The following is a 21,366-nucleotide window of genomic DNA, read 5'->3' as shown; positions in this document are numbered from 1 at the left end:
ATTTTCAAAGTAAAATAGGAAAAGGTCCCTTATTTTATACACTTAGCTGATGCAACACCTCAACGTGTTTACTTCATTATGGTAGGTTGGTAAAACAAAGACAGGCGAGACAGTCATTTTCCAGTCCTTATAGGTCTTAGGCTTAGGACAGAAAAGACAGCTACATGCAGTTACCCATCACCTTTTTGCTGGGACAGAGATCAACATATTCTTAGAACATCCCATGGCCTTGACTCGCTGGGTACAATAACACTTTGTTCTAAGAATCCAGCTGCTTTTACAACACAGCTCTGCCCGTAAACTGACATATTTAGGATAAAACACTTTTTTTCAGTAACTTTCCATTACATCCCATAGAGAAAATCTGCATGGAAGACATGCAAGCTCCACACAGCAGGAAATTCAGTTGGACATCAACCCCAGGAACTGTGAGGCTGCAGTCCTTAATCCACACCACTGTGCTGTCCAAATGGTCACTCGTGAATTAAGTGCTTTAAGAGCTACAGTATCATTAATTCCCCATTCTGAATGCAGGAACTTGTGCTTTCATAGATTTTAATTATCACCAATCCTCTCCCACATGACATTAACTGAGAAAACAAGACTGGACTTGGAATATTTCAGTCTAGGGCCCAGATATTTTCCTCTAATTGCTCAGAAAAATGTAATCTTTAATCTGGGAGATCAAATCTGAAATGAAAAAAAATATCTCATGCCAAAGAGCAAGAGTAACCAAACATTCAGCTTTGCAATGAAACTATTTGTCTGGTTTTCTAATTTAGACCACCCCTGACCTGCACTACTGGAGGATGTCACTGCTGGTATTAGTACTAATCCAGCTCATGACTATCTGAAGCACTGGGCTTCAATTTCAGTTCTTGTCGCCATGATTCCTAAACCCTGAGGATAAGGTCTATGGAAAGAAAATAATTAATGATGTCTTCTGTAATTGATACTTGAGTGATTCAATCAGCAGCTCGTTATGGTTCACAATTTAACACCTGGTTAGACAGGTGTGTGTAGGAGTGGAAGCCCAGCAGCCTTGAGTATATAAAGGCCACTGTGGGGGTTTATACCATACATGAGGTTTGTGTGATCACTAATCAACATGGAAGGGAGAGGCCATGTGTTGTGTTTGCTTGTAGGATTCTTTCTAGGTAAGGTTTGGGTTTCTTACTTTGACTAAAAGGAGCAGCATAAAGGCAGATGGGAGGTTTAACTGCATGCTGCTAGTATTTAAGGATTTCAGTATAGGTATTTGATCTTGAGTATAGATGCTGCCTGAGAGTTAAATCCATGACATGGATGTTTGTGTGCTCTTGAAGTTCTGCAAACCTTTGGTTCCCTGTGTATGGAGCTCTGTTCACTTGTGGTTGTTGCTGATTCATTAATGCCCTATTGGCTTGTTTCTTCTGTCCTCGTATATTGACTTAGTCCCTCAGTGTTGGATGCTCATGATCCTATGTTGCCCTCAGCTCAGGCTGCTTCCACATGATCATTGACCCAGTGGTGTCCTCTCCTCCCCAGTGTCTGTGGCTGGAGCCCTGCAGTGTCGGGCTGTGCCTGGCAGTCTGAAGCAGATAGATGCTGGTGCTGGAAGGGTGTGTGGAGTCGACAATGCAGACAACCTGGTCAGCTACCAGGGCAACAGCTGGGTCTCTCTGGCCATGAAGGGGAAACATGTGAGTGTGGGGCCAGCAGGGCTCTGGAGTGTGAGTGTCGCCAGCCTTGTGTTCAAATGGCTTCGGGGAAAGTGGATCCAAGTACAGCCAGGTGAGGCTGCAGCTGATCTATATGGGTTAGAAATGATGGCTTTCAAGTTTATCCATGGCTAGTAGCTGCTTTCAGCCAGAACATCTTTCATTCCTCAAGTGTTCATGACTTCATACTGAGGAATGAGCACTGCACCACCCCCTGCTGAGAACAGCTGTATTCCTTGCTCTCCTCTGCAGGCTCCCTCATCCAGATTGATGCTGGTGGAGACAAGTTCGTGGTTGGTGTCAATACTGCCAATTCCATCTTCTGCCTGAACAGCGGGCCTGTGCTGCAGTATGCTGGCCAGGGCAACATCCCCTGGATTCCTGTTGTGGGCTCCCTCAAGTACTATTCCTGTGGGCCTTTTGGCTGCTGGGGAGTGAACAGGCTGGACCAGATCTTCGTCAAGCTGGATGTGAGTGGGGATTCCTGCAAAGGCTCTGACAGGTGGTACCCCATTCAGGGCTCCCTGTCCCTGGTGGAGGTGGGCTCAGATGGCAGTGTGTATGGGGTGAACAGGAATGGAGTGGTCTTCAAGAGGTGAGCTGGGGGAGGGTTTAATGCACATGGTTGCCTGAATGACTGTCCTAATTCTAGGCTGCTCTAACCCTGTGCCTTTTCCTGCAGGCTTGGTGTTGATGCCTGTAACCCCTTTGGCAGGAGCTGGTGGGCTCTAAGGGCAGCTGGTGTGGCCAGGCATGTGTCCTATGACCGAGGAATCCTCTGGGTTGTGTGCAAAGATGGCCGAGTCCAGAGGTGCCAGGTCTGAGCAGCCTGTGTGGTCTGGTCCTGAGTGGAAAGTGACAGGCATGACTGGGCTGCATGAAGGATTCAGAGTGGAATGAGGCATTAATGCCCGTCTTGGTTTTCTCTGTGCTGCAATAAAAATGCCTGAAAAACCCTGTTCTTCTGTGGTGTCTAATTCTGTAGCTTCAAATTGGTTAATGAACTTAAAACCAGTCCTCCTGATTTAATGAGGAAGACTACCTGGCATGGCACATCAAACATTCTTATCCAGACCTGAAAGCCCTCTACTCACATGGCCCTTTGCCTGAAATAAGATAAGGAAGCACCTAGTCTCTTTCCACAGTGGCTTAGTCCCAGTTTTGTGCATGACTGGATTAGCTAGTGTGCACCCATGTTTCTTGGGGAGCATCACTGATTGGTCTTTTCCAGTGGCCCTAAACAGGGATGTAAGTTGAGGCTGTTACTGGGGTCCTCAAGGCCTTTCACTCTCTTAACCCTAAACCACTCCAGTGTAATATGTTTTTTGTTTTTTTTTTACAACTGAGTTTGTATTCATTGTTGAATATTCACCCGAGGTTTAACTCAGGTTTAGGTGTGATACTTCATTGCTGTAACTAGTTCAGTGGGATGTGGCTTGGTGAACTTGTACAATTGAAGATGCAGTTGCCATATGAATACCTACGACACATTACAAAAATAACACCTATTAGTACTTTACCAAGTTGTGTGTTGTGTACAGTCCACTCACCTGTGACTTTTTTCAGGTGCCTGTTTACATTTTTACTTCCTTACTTGTAATCAGTTTTCCCATTTATCTTTAATGTAGAATTTAACTTTTAATGTAGGCTGAGTACGTGACAATTGCTGATACAATGTCATTGAGATCTCCTTTTGTAAAAGATCATTACCAACTGCAACAATATGGTTCCACACAGTACTTCTGACCACACTTTGTGCACAGAAGTGACTCCTGTTTCCAGACAGGAAGGTGAAGGTCATACAGTAGAGTTGTTGTTGCCCTTCAGGATTTTCAATACATAAATTGGGCCCCTGAACAGTGCAGGACAATCACGTGAACCTGAGAATGTATCTGGTCACTCTTCACAGTTTGGGCTGATTCCAGAGCAAAAACTTTGTTGCAACAGACGGTGAACTTGAAATGAAGCATTACTAGTGGTACAGTTTTTGTATAGCATTTCCTTATTTAAATGTTACACTTAACTATGTATCCTAACAATATTTGCTTTATAATTTTTCCCACATTATCCCTCATCTCGATATAGTCCTACCCATCTGTGCTCAGCTTTCTGACCACTAGGTGGCACTGCTGCTTGGCTGACTGGCCTCTGGATAGACTTCTCTGGGATCTTCAAAAAAGCTTTGATATTTTTAATGAGAAACATGAAAAACAGACAATAGATTAAAAATCTAATCCTCGTTAGTTCCTGACATCAGGTGTCCTTCATGTGTTTAACAGACAGCTCTGTGTGCCTAGAAAAGCAGGAAACAAACTCTGATATTAGTTGTCTAGAGATGTGAGGTCATTGCACAAGATTGTAAAACAGATCAACTCTTGTAAATTGAACATAGAACAGCTAAAATTTTCAAATTGAGAACATCTTGCTGAACAACGTGTCTGACCTGTAAGTAAAAATGCATGTTTGTGAGAGGTCAACACTGTGGGATATTCTGCCTGAACCTCAGCAGTGAGTTAGTGAAGTCTCTGTTGATCCCATGTGAGAGCTGGTCCACAGTTCTGCTGGACTGATGTCAGGAGAAAAGGTCTTGTCTCATCCCAGCAGCTCCCCAAATAAGCTCACAAATATAGACTTGACTGTGGCTTTGAACTGCATATAGAACTAATGCTGGCTTACAATGAGCTGAACAGCTGTACAAGTCACTGACCAAGTCACTAAAAGGAAATATCTTCAGTAAATAATACTACAATATTTATTTTTTAATAAATATTTTGCTTTCTTGTTCCATGTTAACAGACAACAATATGTGAAAATGTTACTGCAACGGAAAAAAAATGCAGATCAGGGGGAATTTCAACCTTTTCAAGAACAATGGACAGCGCTTTGTGAAGAGTGGCAAATCTGTGTCCTTTGTGAGAACACTCTTACTGAAAGAGTGCAATGTTAAAAGCTTTTGCATGTGTAAAGTATAGACACTGCCTCTGTATGTTGACTTTTTCTTTTGCAATACTTTAAATTGGATTATTATATGGTATTGTAGCCTATAAAATAACTTGTCCTACAGTATATATATCCAACGATGTATGTACAAGACTCTTGTAAAACACATTGTGCGAAAGAATTAATTGATATTGATACTCTCCATGGTTACACAAACAAAAGGTGGTGTCAGAGGTTATATCAGTCTGAATGGAAAGAGCCTCTCTGGAGCATGTATCAGTAAGACACTGAGTTCAAGCAGCAGCCAGGTAAGACTACAGCAGATGTGTATCATTCAGCAGCTGAGCATAAAGCATGTTAGATGAGTGACACCTGCAGGAAAAGGAAACCTGTTTGCAAGAGGGAATTATTTTCCTTCCACCAAAAAGGCGCCCTGGAAGACATACTATTCTGTACAGTTGTTGAACACATTCCATTCTGAAGCACAGATGAGCTGTGTATTGGGCAAAGTGTAGTTTAGTTTCTGCCATAAACCCTCAGATGGAGGAGGTGGATAGAAATGCCCAAGTTACAACACCCAGCTCTACTTGGGAGCCTCGTTGACTAACTGCTGAGTAACAGGGCTCTATCCAGCCGATGTTTGAAAAAAATGCTCCTTTGCTACTTGTTATGATCCCCGCTTCCCTGTTGCGTAGACCACGCTGAATTAGGCAACCTACCGGATCACTCATTCACCACCACACCACCATCTCATTATACACTGAAGCACAGTCTTCCCTGACCTCCTCGCTCGGTGTCCATGTGAGCTTTATTATTGCTTTTCGCTTGTTCTCGTTTACACCTCTTCAGCTTGGAACTGCTTGTCTCTGTTAGACCTGCGGTCTCCGGATTGCGGAAAGTACACTCCTCGGTTTCGGACTCCTGGCTTTCTGCTTTGAACGACGGCTCCTGGATCCCGGCTTTGATTTAGGATTTCTGGTGTAGTTTTTTTCGAACTGCAGAAAAGATCGGTTGCAAGATTCTTTTTCAGCTCCCGCGTTTATATTTTGTAATCTAAAATATATTGTAGGGCCCGCCCGGTGGTGAGGAGGAAGCACACCTAGGCACTCAGGGTACCGCGAAGCAGGCTGGGAGTTGTAGCCGGGGGGAGTCTGAGGGTCAGCACAATGACCAGCAGCTGACCCTGCTGATGTAAATAGTGTTATAGTAGCTTTAGTGTCCTGTGTAGCTTTATAAGTCTATAGCCTGTAGTTAACGAGTTACCACCCTAAACTGTGTACGTTTTCCGTCGGTCTCCTCATGTGTGTGTATATTTTGCGTGGTTTCGATAGCAGAATAAAGCAGTCGCTTTCTCTTCAGTCAAACTTCCTCCTACTGTAAATACTGTAAAAAGGCGCCGTCCTTTGGATGAGACGTAAAGTGAGATCCTGACACTCTGCGGTCATTATAAATCCCAGGGCATTTCTTGAAAAGAGTAGAGGTGTTACCCCAGTGTCCTGACCAAATTTCCCCCTGACCCTTACCAATCATGGTCTTCTAATAATTCCCATCTCTGAACTGGCTTCATCACTCTGCTCTCCTCCCCACTGAGACCTGGTATGTGAGGAGTGTACTGGTGCATCATCCAGGTGGGGCTGCACACTGGTGGTTGTGGAGGGGATCCCCATTACTTGTAAAGCACTTTGAGTGAAGTGTCCAGAAATATATTTATTTATTTATGTGTGTAAGCAAATAGGCTAGGATTTGAATACTGAGATTGACTCGGCATCCTGAATATAGGGTGAGAGACTGTTCCATAAGATAGGGGTCCTGTAACCAAAGGCTTTACAGCCAACTGTTATTTTATTAATTCATAGAATATGAAGATGACCTGCATTCTGTGAACTAAGCAGGCGACTTGGGTGGTATACATTAATAAGTTCCATTAGAAAGACAGGTGTCTGACCTCTGAGAGCCTTGTAAGTAAGTACTGTGTAGAAGGATTTTGAAGTCCGCCCTGTACCTGACAGGAAGCCAATGAAGACAGCTAAGTATGGGGGTTATATGGTCGTACTTTCAGCTCCTAGTAACGATTCTAGCTCCTGCATTCTGAATTCGCTGTAAGGTGTTGAAAGTGCGATATGTGCTCCCTGATAGTAGGGCATTGCAGTAGTCTAACCTGCTGTTACAAGAGCATGTATGAATTTCTCTCTGTCTTGAGTGGAGAGAAACTGCCTTAGTTTTGTGATATTTCTTAACTATAGGAAGCATGTTTTAGATACTGTTTTAACATGAGAGTTAAATGAGAGCCTTGTGTCTAATATGACGCCTAGGTTACGTGCAGAGTCTTTGAGGCAAATTTTTAAATCCTCTGAGTTAAGTGCTGAAGTTATAGTAGTCCTATCAGTATTGTTGCCTCCAAACAATAGAACCTCAGTTGAGTAACAAGTTTTCACACATCCTAATCTTTACTTCATTAATGCAATTAACTAAAGTGATAAGAGAAGAGTTGTCATTTGGTGTAAACAAAATGTATATTTGAGTGTCACCAGAATATGAATGAAAGTTAATATTATGTTTTCATGTTTTCCTCCTTAGCGGCAGCATGTAAAGAGAGAACAATATTGATCTAACAACCGCTACCTTAAATTGATCAGGTACAACGCCTGATGCAAGGGATGTGTTCATCATACTAATTATAGGTCCTGCCAGTACTTCGAAGGAATCTTTGACTAGCTGAGTGGGGATGGGATCTACCGGGGGGTCTGTACACTAAAAGAATGTATGTAGATGATTCAGGAGCTATTTTAAGGAGCATTGCTTCAAATGTGTGAAAGTCATTAATAGTTTTTAATTCAATTCTCAGAGACTCACTGAAAATGGCTGCTAGGCCACCTCCATGCCCTGAGCAAAGAGCTTTCTGTAAAAAAGTTTCGCCATTAGGTGAGACTTCAACTAAAGGAATAGTGTCAGTGGGTCGAAACCAGGTTTCTGTTAGTAGGCAGAGGTCAGAGTTGGTGTCAAGAACCATATCATTAACCAGAACTGATTTGTTGCCTAGTGAGCGAACATTTAACAGTGAGCATTTTATGGTAGTTTCATGTTTTAACTGATTTAGGTTTACCTTCCTTTAGGTTTAATTTCCAGTGGAATGGAAATTAAAGTGTCAACACAGGAGCCCCTAAAGGAACGTCTGAATTCTAATCTAGGTCTAGTGATAGTTGCAATACTCTGTCTATTCACACTCATAGCTGGTTCTGGATAGTAATGTGATTGATGGGATGCCGTGTGGTAGAGAACCTGGGTCGGTACAGGAGGTGAACTAGAGCTGGGAGTACAGACAGCACGCGATTTAAGATCACATGGCTGAGGCCTGGTTGGTGCTCTTAGTAGTCAAGCAGGCAGCTTCTCTGCTATATTTTGGGATAGAATTAATGATCCCCTCTGGTTAAGGTGGAGACCGTCCCATTTATAAAAGCCATTCCCAAAAAATGTCCCAATTATTAATAAAGGTTATTCTATTGTATGCAACCAGTGATTTAGGGAATATAGCCTACTATAGGGTATGTCCCCTCTGTATAGGATTGGTAAGGGACCAGACACAACTAAATTCCGAAATTTTTCTCTGTGCTCTTTTGCACATTTATATCATTTGTTCCAGCATGAACAACCAAGGTGGAAGATTCATTACTGGAAAATGTGTCTAGTTTCGCCTCAATGTCAGAAACTCAGGCCCCAGGAAGGCATTTTACAGAGACCACTGCTTTGTGATGGTTAGGATTTCTAACATTCCTGATTATCAAGTCGCCAATTATGAGCACCTTATCTGCATCAACAGACGCACTGCCTAAAGCAGAGAACCTATTGTTGAGTCTGACTGGTGACTGGTGTGCAGGGGGTCTAGTCCTTGAGCTCTTAGACCCCTGTCTGCGACCCAGGGCTCACGTGTGGTTCCTGCTGGTGCCGGCGCTGACCTGGAGACAGCTGGGCCAGGAGGGACTGCAGCCACTTCTGAAATGACTGAGTGTTCTGACTGAGCTGAATCTATCCATCCCTCAACCTGGTTAATATCTAATAGTGTGCTAATGCGCCCCTCCAAAACGGGAATTCTGTCCTACAATTCTACTATAACTAAACATTTCTGGCATTTAAAATTATCAACACAGTGAAGACGTGAGCTGGACATGGCTTCACGCTCGTGACAAGTCAACGTATTGCTCACAGGCCAGCAGCAACACTCACTAGGTACCACAGAACTCTCTTTTACTAACTTCTTGTACTGGAATACAATCCACCTCTGCTAACTGGCAGAAAGGGGAAATGAAAGACGCAAGGAAGTCCTGCACTTCATGAACAGAGGCGACAATTCATTTCTCCTGAGATCTGCACTCTGTACATAGTCTTCTAGTGAATACAAACCACCCATAAGTTAAGAGGCTTGAACTCCTTCCTGCTCAGACAGTCATGTTCACACAGTAATAACTCGATCTGCCCAGGAGAAACAACACTAGAACAATCCGATCTGTGTGACCGAGCCTCAGCACGTCCCTGCCTAGTCCAGTAAACAGCTATGACTCTTGAATCCGCAGTGGAAAAAGAAGCTCAGAAGGTGAGATTTTTTCTTTGCTTCGTACTTGAGCTCTTTAAGTCAGTAAAATTGGAACGCTCTCCTGACTGCCGAATGTTACGTCACAATCCTGCTGCCACTACGTGACACATGCGCATAATCAGTGATTACAATCATTAATATTATTAATTGATTGAAAGTTATTATACAACTTAGTATTCTTCCTGCTCTCCCCACAAGCAAATGGACACACAGACCTCGTGCTCTCAACAATCTGTAAAAGCACATCACACTTTCAGAGCAGCTCGACTCCCAGCATACTGCAGCAGGGCCGCGGTGTGAGAAATCCCTGTGGGCCAGGAGAGCCAGAGACCTGCCGCTGTGCCGCAGGAGGTCAGCGGACTGATGGGTGGACAGACTCGCCGGATTGGGCTGAAGCTGAATCACCTGAGCTCTCCTGCGCCCCTCTGTCTCTCTCCTGCACTTCACTGCTCTGTATTCTGTACTTCTGTGTGAAACAGCTTGTTTCCAGCTTCTCCTGTCTGAACACTTGCAGACTGAAGACAGAAAAGCGCTTCATACACTTCAGTGTTGGTTCAGCACCATTCATACATTCTGGAATGAAAACCAGCTTCTTTACACGTTGTGTAATTTATTTAAACACAAAGTTGTGTGTGGAGGAGAGAGAGAGGTGTGCTGTCTGGTCCAGAATAAGCTGGGACGCCCAGGTGTCTCTGCAGTGGCTGGGGAGGGGCGCCCCGACTCCAGAGTGCTACTCAGGGTCAGGTGAAGAGCCCCATGGCTTCAGCAGCCCTCTCCCGCACCTGCGGCTCTGGGTCCTGCAGCAGGATCCTCAGGGCTGCGGGAGGAAAGAGACGAGGCTGTTACTCGGGTTTCTGCAGTCCTGCTCAGCTCCTGACACACAGCTGCAGTGCTGATCCAGCTCTTGCACAGCAGGTGTGAGTTAGGAGACACTGTGAAGAGCAGCAGGTCTGGACCTCATGCAGTGGGGTTAAAGAAGGAGTGTGAGATCCTTTCTGTGTGACATCTGTGTTCTCTTCAATTTCAGAAGGAACAGTAGTCAAAAATGTCAAACTATGAAGCTGGAAGAAACAGCCACACTGTAATTCACAGACCGCACAAGTCTCTAAAAAGAATAAAATAAAGCAGAGCTACTACAGATGTGCAATTCCACAAAAACCTGCTAAACAGGCCAACTATACATTTTTCATCTCCATGCTCTGAACTTCTCAAAACTCTGTTCACTGCGTATCTATGGTGTGAGAGGCTACAGCCAGAATTTCTGGTTAAACAGACTCTAAAATACTAAAATACTAAATACTAAGCCACTGAAGCTAAGCAGGTGTGAGCCTGGCCAGTAACTGGATGGGAGACCCCCTGGGAAAAACTAAGGTTGCTGCTGGAAGAGGTGTTAGTGGGGCCAGCAGGGGGCGCTCACCCTGTGGTCCATGTAGGTCCTAATGCCCCAGTATAGTGAAAACTATTAGCATTAGTATACTGTAAACAGGTGCCGTCCTTAAGATGAGACGTCAAACCGAGGTCCTGACTCTCTGTGGTCATAAAAAAAACAGGGTGTTTCTCGAAAAGAGTAGGGGTGTAACCCCAGCGCCCTGGCCAAATTTCCCATTGGCCCTTACCAATCGTGGCCTCCTAATAATCCCCATCTATGAATTGGCTTTATCACCCTGCTCTCCTCCCCACTGATAGCTGATGTGTGGGGAGCGTTCTGGCGCACTATGGCTGCCGTCGCATCATCCAGGTGGGGCTGCACATTGGTGGTGGTGGAGGGGATCCCCATTACCTGTAAAGCACTTTCAGTGGAGTGTCCAGAAAAGTGCTATATAAGTGTAAGCAATTATTATTATTAATTATAATATACTGTACAAGAACAACTGGTCAACATACTGGACACAAAACACAAGCATCGTTACCTCGCTGAGCTCTTCTCAGAGCGAAACAAGAGCAGAGTCTCCTCTGCAGCTGCTGCACTTGGAGGCCTGAAACACAGAGGGGTTGAACAGCAGAGCTCCTGCACACACAGCACCACACAGGATACTGCACCAGCGCACACTGCCAACACTCTGAATGGAGAGCAGCTCATGGAAATGTGTTTCCTGGTGACATTGGTAAGTCTGATTAACCTGCCTCATTACTGACAGAAAAATGCATTTCAAACACTAGACAGACGAGGCTGAAAGTGGTGCCCAGTGTCCTGCTGCCGAAATGAGACTACTGTAGCTAGACATACTAGAGCCTTCTTACTAGAGGCCTTTTACTAGTGCGACATATCAGAGCCTGAGTCCTTTGAGAAAACCCCAGTGATCACACACCTTCAGACTCAAACCTGTTTCAAGGGAAACCTACAGAGTAGCGTTTTAATGCATGAATTCCCATCCCGGCAATACCCTCATCACTAACCACAGCACAACTCACTTTTACCAGTGGAGCATCATCTCTACACTGAGCCTCAATCACTCTTCTCATTGTCACTGAGCTCTTACCAATGAAGATGGCAGCACTTTCCCGAACCCAGGCCCTTCTGCTCTGTGCACCCTGGAGTGCAAGCCTCTGGGCCAGGCTGAACTGCCCACTCGTTATCTGGACACAGGGAATATTGCAGGGCAGTGTGAGACAGCACGCTACTACTGTACAGGAGCCCCCATGTGAGAGACAGCCCTCCATTACACATAAACACCTCTAATCCATCTAATGAGAGTGTATGAACTCATCAGCACTACTGTGATTATAATCTGGATATAAACTGCTACTCACTGTAATTAGGGCTCAGTGTAAGTCTGGTTTAGCACAAATATATTTCCTAAATCTGACACAAGTCTTTGTGTGTTTGTGTCCCAAAAGCAGGGTGTGCTCCCCTCTCTCACCAGCAGCCCAGAAGCCAGCCCCAGGAGAACCTCACTCACCAGGATCCTGCACATCTCCTTCATGGACAGCACACATTCCAGGGTGAAGTGCTGTAGGACTGTCCAGCAGGCCTGGGGAAATCCACATTGTCAAAACCAGTTTATCTTGAAACAGAGCCCAAATTAAACAGAAACTACACAAATGTCACAAAATAAGAGCCAGCCCTGAAACCCTTTGACACATCCTTGATAGTAACCCTCTGAATGTTTAGATTTACAGGCTACAAGTTCGTACTGACTGTAGGGTTTTTTTTCTTCGCCAATTGCAAAGCTGGTCAAACACTGGATAGGTGACAAGTATCAATATCAAAGAAGGACGTGAGAAGACCCATAGTCCCACAGGCTCAGCCCAGCCAGCGGCAGCTCTGTGTCTTTACCTGGATGACCTCTGGGCTGGGGTCAGTCAGGTTCAGCAGCACGCTGACCAGGGAGCTGTGGACCTCTTTGTTGAGCCGGGCTTTCTCAGAGCCCAGCCTGACCAGCTGCCCCAGCAGAACCACTGTGACTCTGCGGACCTCCGGGCTCTCCTGTAACACAGACACAGGACAAGAGGGAAACTTTACACACAGACACGCACAAACTGTCACCACTTATTTCTCTTCTCAGGGCTGGAGTCTGAGCCCACTGTCACTGTAGCTCAGTAGCTCAAAGAACAAACACTGTAATCATGGATATCCAATTGATTACAATTACAAACGTTATATTTAAATGTAATAGACAAAAACAAATGACACAATATTTGAATAAATAACATCCTTAAAAAACTTACACTTTCCAAGCAGGGCCTGGCTCTACAGTACACAAAGGGCACCAGTGCTTTGGCTTGACTCTTGTCCGCGATGGACAGGACAGTGATCAAGCCCAGTAGAGCCCGCAGAACAACTGGCTCAGCTGGGGTCTCCTGCTCTGTCAGGGCTGAGCTCTGAGCTGCCAGCTGCTCCTCTGTGTGTCTGTGGATCTGAAGACAGGAGGACACCAGTCGGCCTTCATTCCCAGTAGTGCTGGGACAAGGGTTACACTGAGGGAGGGTCATGCTGGTCGCTGCTGGTCAGCAGAAGGGACAGCTAAAATTGACGTGCTAGCCAGCCACATCTGAAGATAATTGTCCACCACGCCTGACTCAGGTGGTTCAAGCTACACAAGCCCTTGGTCTGGCAGCGCTCAGGAACTCGGCCAAAAGTCTCAAGCTTCTCCCTGTCTTCCGACTTTGCTCCTCGGATACTGGCCCCTAGCTTCACCCTGCCTTTGTTGTCTAGATTACCCTCTTGTGCTTGTGTGCTGTGTCTGTCTGTTTACAGACTGTGCTTATTACCATCAGCTCTGAGTTTGGAGTTTGCTGTGTGCTGAGCCTCTGTGTTCACCCAGCTTTGATCTGGCCTGTTCTGGACGTGGCTTTGGGCTGCTGGTCTGCACCACGCTTTTCTGTGCTCACCAGCCTGTCCCTGTGCTGCAAACAGGGAGCTGTTTGCTCACACAGCCGCTTGCCTGTTTGCTGGTGTCTCTCTGCCTGCTCTTGGGCAGCGACATATTACAGGGAGACAGTACCTCCGTGCTGTAGCTGTCAGCTGTCTGACTATCTGTCCTCTGCTCAGTTAGAAACACCAGCAGATTGGCTCTATAGTCACTTACATCCAGTTCTGGATCATCCACCTTCATCTCCCTCATCAGGCCGAGATGATCAGCCAGGTGCTTCACGGTCTCCGAGACCACCTGGCTGGTACTGAGGACCTGCCACACCTCCGAGAGTGAGCTGTAAAATACATCCCCAGCTGTCAGTGCAGGGCTCTGCATTCAAACTCATTCTCAGAGCTAAAATGCACAAACACTGACGCCACAACACAGTGCTGTTGTTGTGATGCTTTTATCATTGCAAAGAGCTTCTCACTGTTAGAATTGTGCTCTACCTCTCAGAGGGAGAAATGAGGGTTACTAGGGACTGGATGGTCTGTCTGAGGTCCTGTGCAGCCAGATATAATATCCCCTCCCTCAAACTCTCTTCCAAGCTGTCATCCAGAGTATAACTACTGCCGAAGAATTGCAGCAGGTCAAGAGCCTACAGGGAACAAGAACAGCAGGTCAATCTCAGACAGATCACATGAGCTCTGTTACACTGACTGTTGAAGTTGTCCACTACTGCCCCTTTGTTGCAGTTCTCAGTGCTGTCTTCAGAGACAGGACACAGGATCATGTCACTAGGTGTGAGCAAAGGAGTCATTTTTCTGAATACTTCTGGAGCAGTGTTTCCAAAAAGCTAAAAACACAACTGTATTGATCAATAGCAAAACAGTTTCCCGTCCAATCACTTCTCAAAAACTATCTGTTCTCCGATTCACAGTGACAGGATACAGCTTGTCCAGACCATCCGTGTAGGAAAACAGCAGACAGGCGGCTTCGTCAGACACACTGACCATCATTGTCGCCAGGAGCTCGGCCTTGGCAGGGAAGCTGGGAGCTCCGGAGGGACTGGCGCTGCGCACTGCCTGTGCCATCATGCCCACACTGCGGCACAGGCTCAGTCTGACACTGGGCTCCTGCAGGGGGACACACAGCAGCTCACTCACTGACAGACCAAACGCCACCTCACCTCCACCAGCCCTGGGCTGTGATGGACACTCACAGCCTGGACAGCCTCGGACACTGTATCCCTGTGTCCTCCTCCCCAGAACAATCCAATCAGGTTGAAGTATAATTAACAATGTCTACCCAGACACTGCAGGAAAGTAGCAGAACAAATAAGGAAGAACTTTTGCCTGAGAGTTGTTACGAATACCTCCCTGCGTTAGAGAAGCACATTACAGAATGTAGCAGTGGTTGAATACACTCTTCAGACAGGAGCTGTGAGGTTCACTCTGTCAGGTCTCTTGTTCTTAAAGGAGGACATGTTGCCTACCTTAGTGGTGACATGGTGTCTCAGTCTCTCCATAAAGTCAGTGTCCATTCTCTGCAGTAGATCCTCTGCAGGTGCTTTAAGTGCAACTTGCCCATAGCACAGAATCAGGGCACAGGTGAAATCACTCTGCAGTAACAAGCATGACAATCCAGATCAAGGTGCTGAAACTTGTAGGTAGAAGCTGACATTAAGAGCAGCTTCTGTTTGTCTGTCAGGACTCTGATGCAGTACACCTACCCTAGAGCCCTGCTCATTGCAGGGGAAGGCTGGGTCAGTCAGCTGGGTCTCCAGTCTCTTCAGCACAGACAGCACCACATCCAGGTGCACACTGGCACACAGCCCCATCAGCACTGCCAGATCCTGGGACACCAGACAGGCATCAGAGCACTCTTACAACACCCACAAGGGCATCATGCACACTCTCTCATGGACTGCTGTTCTAATGCCATGATAAAATGAGCCGAGTCATCAATATCCGTTCAACTGAATGAATAAGGGCTTCAGCAGTCAGATACACGGCACTTCTGTGTTGCCATGAGCTGTGGAGAGGGGTAGATCACAGCACTGAGCTGCTGTCATTGATGAGGCTCCTGAGGGCTTCACCCCTCAGACAGACACTCTTACTGACTACTGTAACGTCTCTCTGTGCAGGTGAGCGGGCTGCTGTCCCCATTACCTGGGCGTGGACCATGGTCAGCAGCTGCTCCAGCTGGGATTCCAGCACTGGTCTGGCCTTCGGCACTGCTGCCCCCACAAGCACACTCAGACTCTGAAAGAAGAGCACGTTGGAGTCAATCTGGAGAGGCACTGCTGCTTCATCAAGAGGCCTCACTCTCTCAGTGTATGCAATGGCACGTTAGCATTAGGATTTTGGTAGTTTGATCACACACAAAAATCTGACAGAGCAGGATAACGCCTCCCCTGGACTCTACCCCTGGCAGATCCATCTTGTTCACACCCTTCCACAATCACATGGGGCACCACAGACCATAATCCTCTTCTGCACTGGGCCTCACCAGCACATCACTGGAGCTTGTGGACAAAGGGACACTGGGAAAGTGCTACTAGTGATTGTTTCGATCTACAATTTAAGGAATCAAAATCCATTTTCTAAAAGAAACGGACCTCGCAATCCACAACCTGTACACCTAAAGGCCTACCTTGTTGATTCTGGAGTAGCTGATGTCCAGCTCAGCTGCATACAGTGGCTGGAAGGCCTGTAAAACTGCTGGCAGCTCACTCTGAAACTTCTCCTCAGGGAGCAGGCAGCACATAGCTGCCAGGGCCAAGACAATGGCCTCCGTCACCTTCAGACAAAACACAAACACCATCATCCTCAAGGAAAGGATACAGTCACAGGAAAGCAAACTTGTCTAAAACCACAGACAGTTAGAACAGCTTTAAGCAATGAATAAAACCTGCTTCATAAGTACACCCTATTCAACTTTGCTTACTGTGATCTGAACCCTGGACCCTGATACCCTTCCCTAATACCTGCATGGACACATCTTTTCTTGGCATTCAAGTCCATTCTTTCCTCCAGAACATCTGAGAATTCAGGATGATTAATAAGATGTCAAATAACCTACACTGGATTAAAGATCCCATACCTTTGGCTCAGAAGATGGCAGCCATCTGTGCACTACATCAAAACTTATGATGACCTGGCTTGAACAGTCCTGAACACACTGCCCGGGACCCTGGAATTTTGCCCAGCTCTCATACAGGCCTTCCAATGCTGACAACACAAGAGAGGAACAGCCTGCTACACTCCTCAGCTACATCAAAGCAGTCCTGTAGTTCAGTGGGAAGCGGTCTGAACAGGCCTTGTCAGTGGATTGCCAGTGGAACCAAGCATTGATAACAACTGTCCCCCTAAATGAGACAGCTTGCACACTTACCAAAAGCCATCATTGCCTTCATTTTATTAGTCACAGCAAGGGGAAGAACAGGCACCAGCAGGTCCAGCAGTCTCACTATATCCCTTGCTATGTCACGACCTTCAAAGAAAACACATTTCACACTGGGTAGGGACCAAGGCTCATGATAACACTAGAGAGTCAGAAGCGGCATGAGTAACAAACACTGAGCCTTCATAATAAGCTCATGTATCAGGGCTTGAATGGACAGATACGAGCAGTATCATGAAGTTTGAAATACAGCACAGTAAAAAATCTGGAATATATCTGTGCAGATCACACCCCATTAGCAGCACAGAACTTACTGCAGTTGCGGGAGATATCTCCTACAGCATTCAGCAGCGTGTGGTGAGGGAGCACTCCGGGCTGGAAGAAGGACAGCACCATATCCATGGTACTGTCGTAGTGGTCTCTCACCACACAAACGACAATGTTGCTGGCTGGCTGTTGCCAGTCAGGCAGCCATTTCTGAAACAACAGTAAAAAGAGATCAGAGTGACTTGGGAGTCGATAGTATTGGAGTTGAAGCTGCAGCTTGGATCAAGCCAATGAGCACACAAGTTAACATACAACGATTTGCTACCATTAGATGTAACAATGTGTGCTACAGGCAAGGAAACAGACCACAGCACTGCAGCAAGACAACAGTTCGATAGATTGAAATTAAAGGGATTTACATACCGGTGACATCGTCATCTCATTCAAGGCCATCGAGACGGTGCTCTTGGCCAAGGACTCATCCAGATGCTGCGCAGATGTTTTGCGCAGCAGCTTCTCCACTGCCTGGAGGACAGCAGAGCGATGGGCAGTTGTCACCTAGAGCAGGGAAGAACCAAAGCCAGGGGTGAGACTGCTGCTCTCATCACAGCACCAAGAGTGTCTGTTCAAAGGCTTCTCCTTCAGGGCCAGTCAGCCTGGCCAACGGGCACTGAGGGTGAAACAGCAGAACCACCCCAGCTCACCACACGAGGGAGTGGAAACACACAGAGAAACCCCAGGCTTCCACTCAAGCACATCTGTCAAGATGACAACACGTTAGGGCTTATCTTCTGACTTCTAGTTGTAAGAAACAGCAGAGACAGTATCTTGGAGCACACTGGGCTCCTGATTAGAGTGCGTTTGCAACGACTATGTCAGGAGGTGTGTAGGGAGCTCCTTCATGATACCTGGGGGCTCTCGAGGAATCCCAGGATGACTGGCAGTGTCCCCTTGGTGTTCCTCTGCAGGAGGGAGAACAGCTCTTCTATCAGGAGCTTCCCAGATTCCTCATCAGAGCTGCTCATTCCCTCCAGAACAGCCAGGACCTCATCTACAGCAGACACACAGACAGGGGAAACACTGGTGTCGCCGCAGCACAGACTTCTAGGGAGAAAACTCTTAAACTGACCTGTTGTCTGAGGGACCTAAAACCCTGCTGACACATGTCTGAGAATTATAGAGATCAAAATGATTTTTGATGCACAGCCCGTAAAAGCTGGGACTCTTTCACCCCAGAGAGGAATACAGATCTGCTCTAAGGGCAGGAGGCTTCAGAGTGCAGGGTTTTGTTTTCATGGTCCTGAATAACAGCTGCAGCCACTGGGACTTCTGAACCCTGAAGAGCCCACAAAGAGAGCTGCTCTCTGGGTCACATCAGTCCTGTTAGCAGCTGCTCCTCCGCAAACAGAGGATCTCAGTGTTGAAGAAGAATCAGGCAGCAGCTCTGCTCCCAGGTGGAGAACCTCCTTCTGCTGCTCTAAGGGGATTAGATCCTCTAATTCAGCGTCTCTCACACCCAGTCAAAAGGACTTGGACAGATCTTCATCAATAGATTTGCTTTTCCCAAATTTACAATTAAATGTAAATGAAAGAATAATTGCAGTACATCACTCAGACACAGCTCATTTCATAACCACTGTGAGTTACTCATTTTAAACACTTTCAATAGTTTCATACCTTACATGGATGTTAGTCTTCATAAAAATACTCTCATACTAAATTATTTTATTTTATATCTTATTATTTTAGCTTAAATCTTCTGTTTATTTTTGCTCAAATCATCATTAGTTGAAAAGATGAAGAGACTGCTGTTGCTTTCCCTGCCTTGAGCTGAGGAGACCTGCAGGGTGACAGCGAAGAGCCCCTCAGGTCAGTCAGAGCTGAGCCCAGGGATGGAGTCCCAGTGGAAAGGGAAGCCAGGAGTCAGTGTGTGGGGGGACTGGCTTCAGGGGGCACTGGTCTAGATCCAGCTGTGTCATACCTGGCCCGGGGCACTGGCAGCCTGTGCGCTGCACACAGGAGGAGAGCCACTTCACCCTGCTGGGCTCACAGCTGCACTCCTTCGGGCTCATCTTGGACCTGTCAGTCAGCCAGTAGAACAGCACAGTGAAGCAGGGAGCTGGGCGGCGCTTCTCACACACTGGGAGTCAAGGTACTGCTGACAGGCCAGTGCAGACCCACTAGACACCACAGAACTCTCTCTAACCAGCTGGTCCTACTGGAATACAACAGGCTGAAGGGCAGACACGGGATATTGAGAACACAAGCAAATTCTTCACATCAGTGAAAGCAGAGACAGGAACAGAAGCAGCAATGAATTCCTGTTCAGATCTGCACTCTGGGCTTTAATAAAACTCCAGCAGGTTAAGAGCTTTTAACCCCCTCTCACTGAACACCGTGTTAACACAATAACCGCTCGATCTGCCCAGGAGAAACAAGAACAATCGGATCCGCGATACGGAGCCTCGGCAGGTCCCTACCTCGTCCGTAAACCACCAGGATCTTCAGTGAAAAGACAGAGAATATTGACAAGCCGTGTCGAGCTGAAGTGTTTTCTTCGCTACGAGCATCAGCGCTGAGCGACTCAGCAGCACCGGAGCGCTTTCCCGGACCGCAATTGTTGCGTCACAATCCCGATGTGGCGACGTCACGCTCACGTTTAATAAGTCATTATAATCACTATATTTAATTATAAAATTACAATTTTATATGCTTTCTGATTTTTCCCAACTCTACCAACAGAAGCACTAATTGTCTGATTTCCAAAGTGTCAGCCGGAAAGTTTCAGAAAACACGGAGCGGAGCGTCTTGCTCACGATATGACGTCAGACACCCCTTCCTCCCTCCATCCAGACTCGCCTCTCCCTCCTCTCTCACACGACTCGCTCATCAGGGCTTCTACTGTCACTCCAGTCTCCTGCCAGACCTCTCCCAGACACAGCCTGCTCATTAGTCCTCCTGTGACCCAGACTCGCCCTGCAGATCTGCTCTCCGGCTCCTCCTCATGGTCACTCCGCTCGCTCACGCACAGACCTTGTGCTCTAACCAGTCCGCAGCGACACATCTGGTCTTGAAGCAGCTCGTCTTGCAGCGCCCTGCAGCAGCGCCACGGTGTGTGAAGCCCTGCGGCCGGGAGCAGCAGAGACCCGTCGCTGGGCCGCAGGAGGTCCGAGACTGACGGTCCTGCAGACCCGCTGGTTCTCATAGCGGCGGAGCGGGGCTGCAGGTCTGCCCTCGGCTCTTCTCCGCAGTGACAGGAGGCAGAGAGAGCCGCGCCTCAGGAGCCCCACACGCCTCCACAGGGATCAGCCGCAGGGAGACGATCGCTCCTCCGACACACAGCCGCTCACAAATAACGGCTGCGCTCCTCTCGCGCCCTCAGCGGAGCGGGCAGCCGCGAGCCGGAGCCGGAGGAGGCGGAGACGCCGAGCGCGCGGACCTGCGACTCAGCCAATCAGAAGCCGTGATAAGCAGGGGGCGGGGCCTGAATGAAGAACATGAATACAGTAGGAATATGTTAGATTATTAATATAATAATAAAACAGATGGATATGAAAATACTTGTCAGATACACCATGAGCTGGATCCATTTCTGTGTGAAACAGCTTGTCTCCTGTCTTCATGACAACTTGTCCACGACATCCTGGATGAAATGAAAAAGAACTGAAGTTGAATCGGCTTTTTCCTCATTTGACTGAAACCCAAATGGCTGGAGGTTTAACAGCAGGATATGCAACATGTGTTTCTTCCAAGTGGTCATTTTCCTTCTGCTTCTAAAACCAACTGAACTCTGAGAATTTTTGTTTTCAGTACATTCATTTCACCAGAAGAGTAGTATCAAAAAGCAGCTGCACATAAAATAAGCACTTCTGTCAGAACTCGTCAGTTTCATCTACTGCTGAACAGGCAAAGTAAGCTTTCCTGCAGGCAGTCACTTTCAAGATTCAAGATGTTTTATTGGCCATATACAACAAGTGTGTTGGAATGCCTACTCGTTCAGCTGTACCCAGTAACAGTGGAGGAAAAAGAAATAACAAACAGACATGGACAATACATTTAGACAATAGACATTATAACACACCCAAGACAGGACATAGTGCAAACAGTGCAGTACCTTAAAGTGCAGGTGCTAATTTGAGCTGTTTATGATGCGGACTGCCCTGGGGAAGAA

At 46.8% G+C, this 21,366-nt stretch overlaps 2 protein-coding genes across 8 annotated transcripts; one reads left to right on the top strand and one right to left on the bottom strand.

Annotated features, from left to right (window-relative positions):
- The first annotated feature begins 1,060 nt into the window (after positions 1–1,060).
- Positions 1,061–2,659, top strand: LOC138225281 (fish-egg lectin-like). 2 transcript variants are annotated; one of them, XM_069184969.1, is made up of 4 exons: positions 1,061–1,157; positions 1,528–1,773; positions 1,953–2,170; positions 2,383–2,466. In XM_069184969.1, the coding sequence occupies exons 1-4, from the start codon at positions 1,109–1,111 to the stop codon at positions 2,392–2,394; spliced, it is 525 nt and encodes a 174-aa protein (XP_069041070.1). In that variant the 5' UTR covers positions 1,061–1,108; the 3' UTR covers positions 2,395–2,466. The 2 variants fall into 2 exon arrangements, with proteins under 2 accessions (XP_069041070.1, XP_069041068.1); XM_069184967.1 differs by having other exon boundaries at positions 1,065–1,157; positions 1,953–2,295; positions 2,383–2,659.
- A 7,159-nt stretch (positions 2,660–9,818) lies between these two features.
- Positions 9,819–19,832, bottom strand: LOC138225323 (uncharacterized). 6 transcript variants are annotated; one of them, XM_069185177.1, is made up of 20 exons: positions 19,676–19,830; positions 19,177–19,413; positions 18,104–18,246; positions 17,619–17,753; positions 17,243–17,405; positions 16,920–17,018; positions 16,629–16,756; positions 16,179–16,325; positions 15,695–15,787; positions 15,256–15,378; positions 15,019–15,144; positions 14,537–14,659; positions 14,033–14,181; positions 13,758–13,878; positions 12,898–13,086; positions 12,506–12,655; positions 12,129–12,200; positions 11,709–11,805; positions 11,139–11,204; positions 9,819–10,045 (listed from the first exon to the last, which is right to left on the bottom strand). In XM_069185177.1, the coding sequence occupies exons 2-20, from the start codon at positions 19,265–19,267 to the stop codon at positions 9,969–9,971; spliced, it is 2,292 nt and encodes a 763-aa protein (XP_069041278.1). In that variant the 5' UTR covers positions 19,268–19,413; positions 19,676–19,830; the 3' UTR covers positions 9,819–9,968. The 6 variants fall into 6 exon arrangements, with proteins under 6 accessions (XP_069041278.1, XP_069041279.1, XP_069041277.1 ...); XM_069185178.1 differs by having other exon boundaries at positions 19,177–19,410; XM_069185176.1 differs by having other exon boundaries at positions 19,177–19,274.
- Positions 19,833–21,366: the final 1,534 nt, after the last annotated feature.

This window comes from Lepisosteus oculatus, chromosome 27, assembly GCF_040954835.1.
Source record: "Lepisosteus oculatus isolate fLepOcu1 chromosome 27, fLepOcu1.hap2, whole genome shotgun sequence".
NCBI classification, from domain to species: Eukaryota; Metazoa; Chordata; class Actinopteri; order Semionotiformes; family Lepisosteidae; genus Lepisosteus; species Lepisosteus oculatus.
Note: the sequence above shows the minus strand (reverse complement) of the source record. Positions and strands in the feature narration are given on the sequence as shown.

Coding starts and splice junctions, on each gene's coding strand:
- LOC138225281 (XM_069184967.1), top strand. CDS start 1,109: ATGGAAGGGAGAGGCCATGTGTTGTGTTTGCTTGTAGGATTCTTTCTA. Junction 1,158..1,527: donor GCTTGTAGGATTCTTTCTAG/GTAAGGTTTGGG, acceptor TCTCCTCCCCAG/TGTCTGTGGCTGGAGCCCTG. Junction 1,774..1,952: donor GTGGATCCAAGTACAGCCAG/GTGAGGCTGCAG, acceptor TCTCCTCTGCAG/GCTCCCTCATCCAGATTGAT.
- LOC138225323 (XM_069185177.1), bottom strand. CDS start 19,267: ATGAGCCCGAAGGAGTGCAGCTGTGAGCCCAGCAGGGTGAAGTGGCTC. Junction 15,379..15,694: donor TGACCATGGTCCACGCCCAG/GTAATGGGGACA, acceptor CTGGTGTCCCAG/GATCTGGCAGTGCTGATGGG. Junction 14,182..14,536: donor AGCTCCTGGCGACAATGATG/GTCAGTGTGTCT, acceptor TGTTCCCTGTAG/GCTCTTGACCTGCTGCAATT.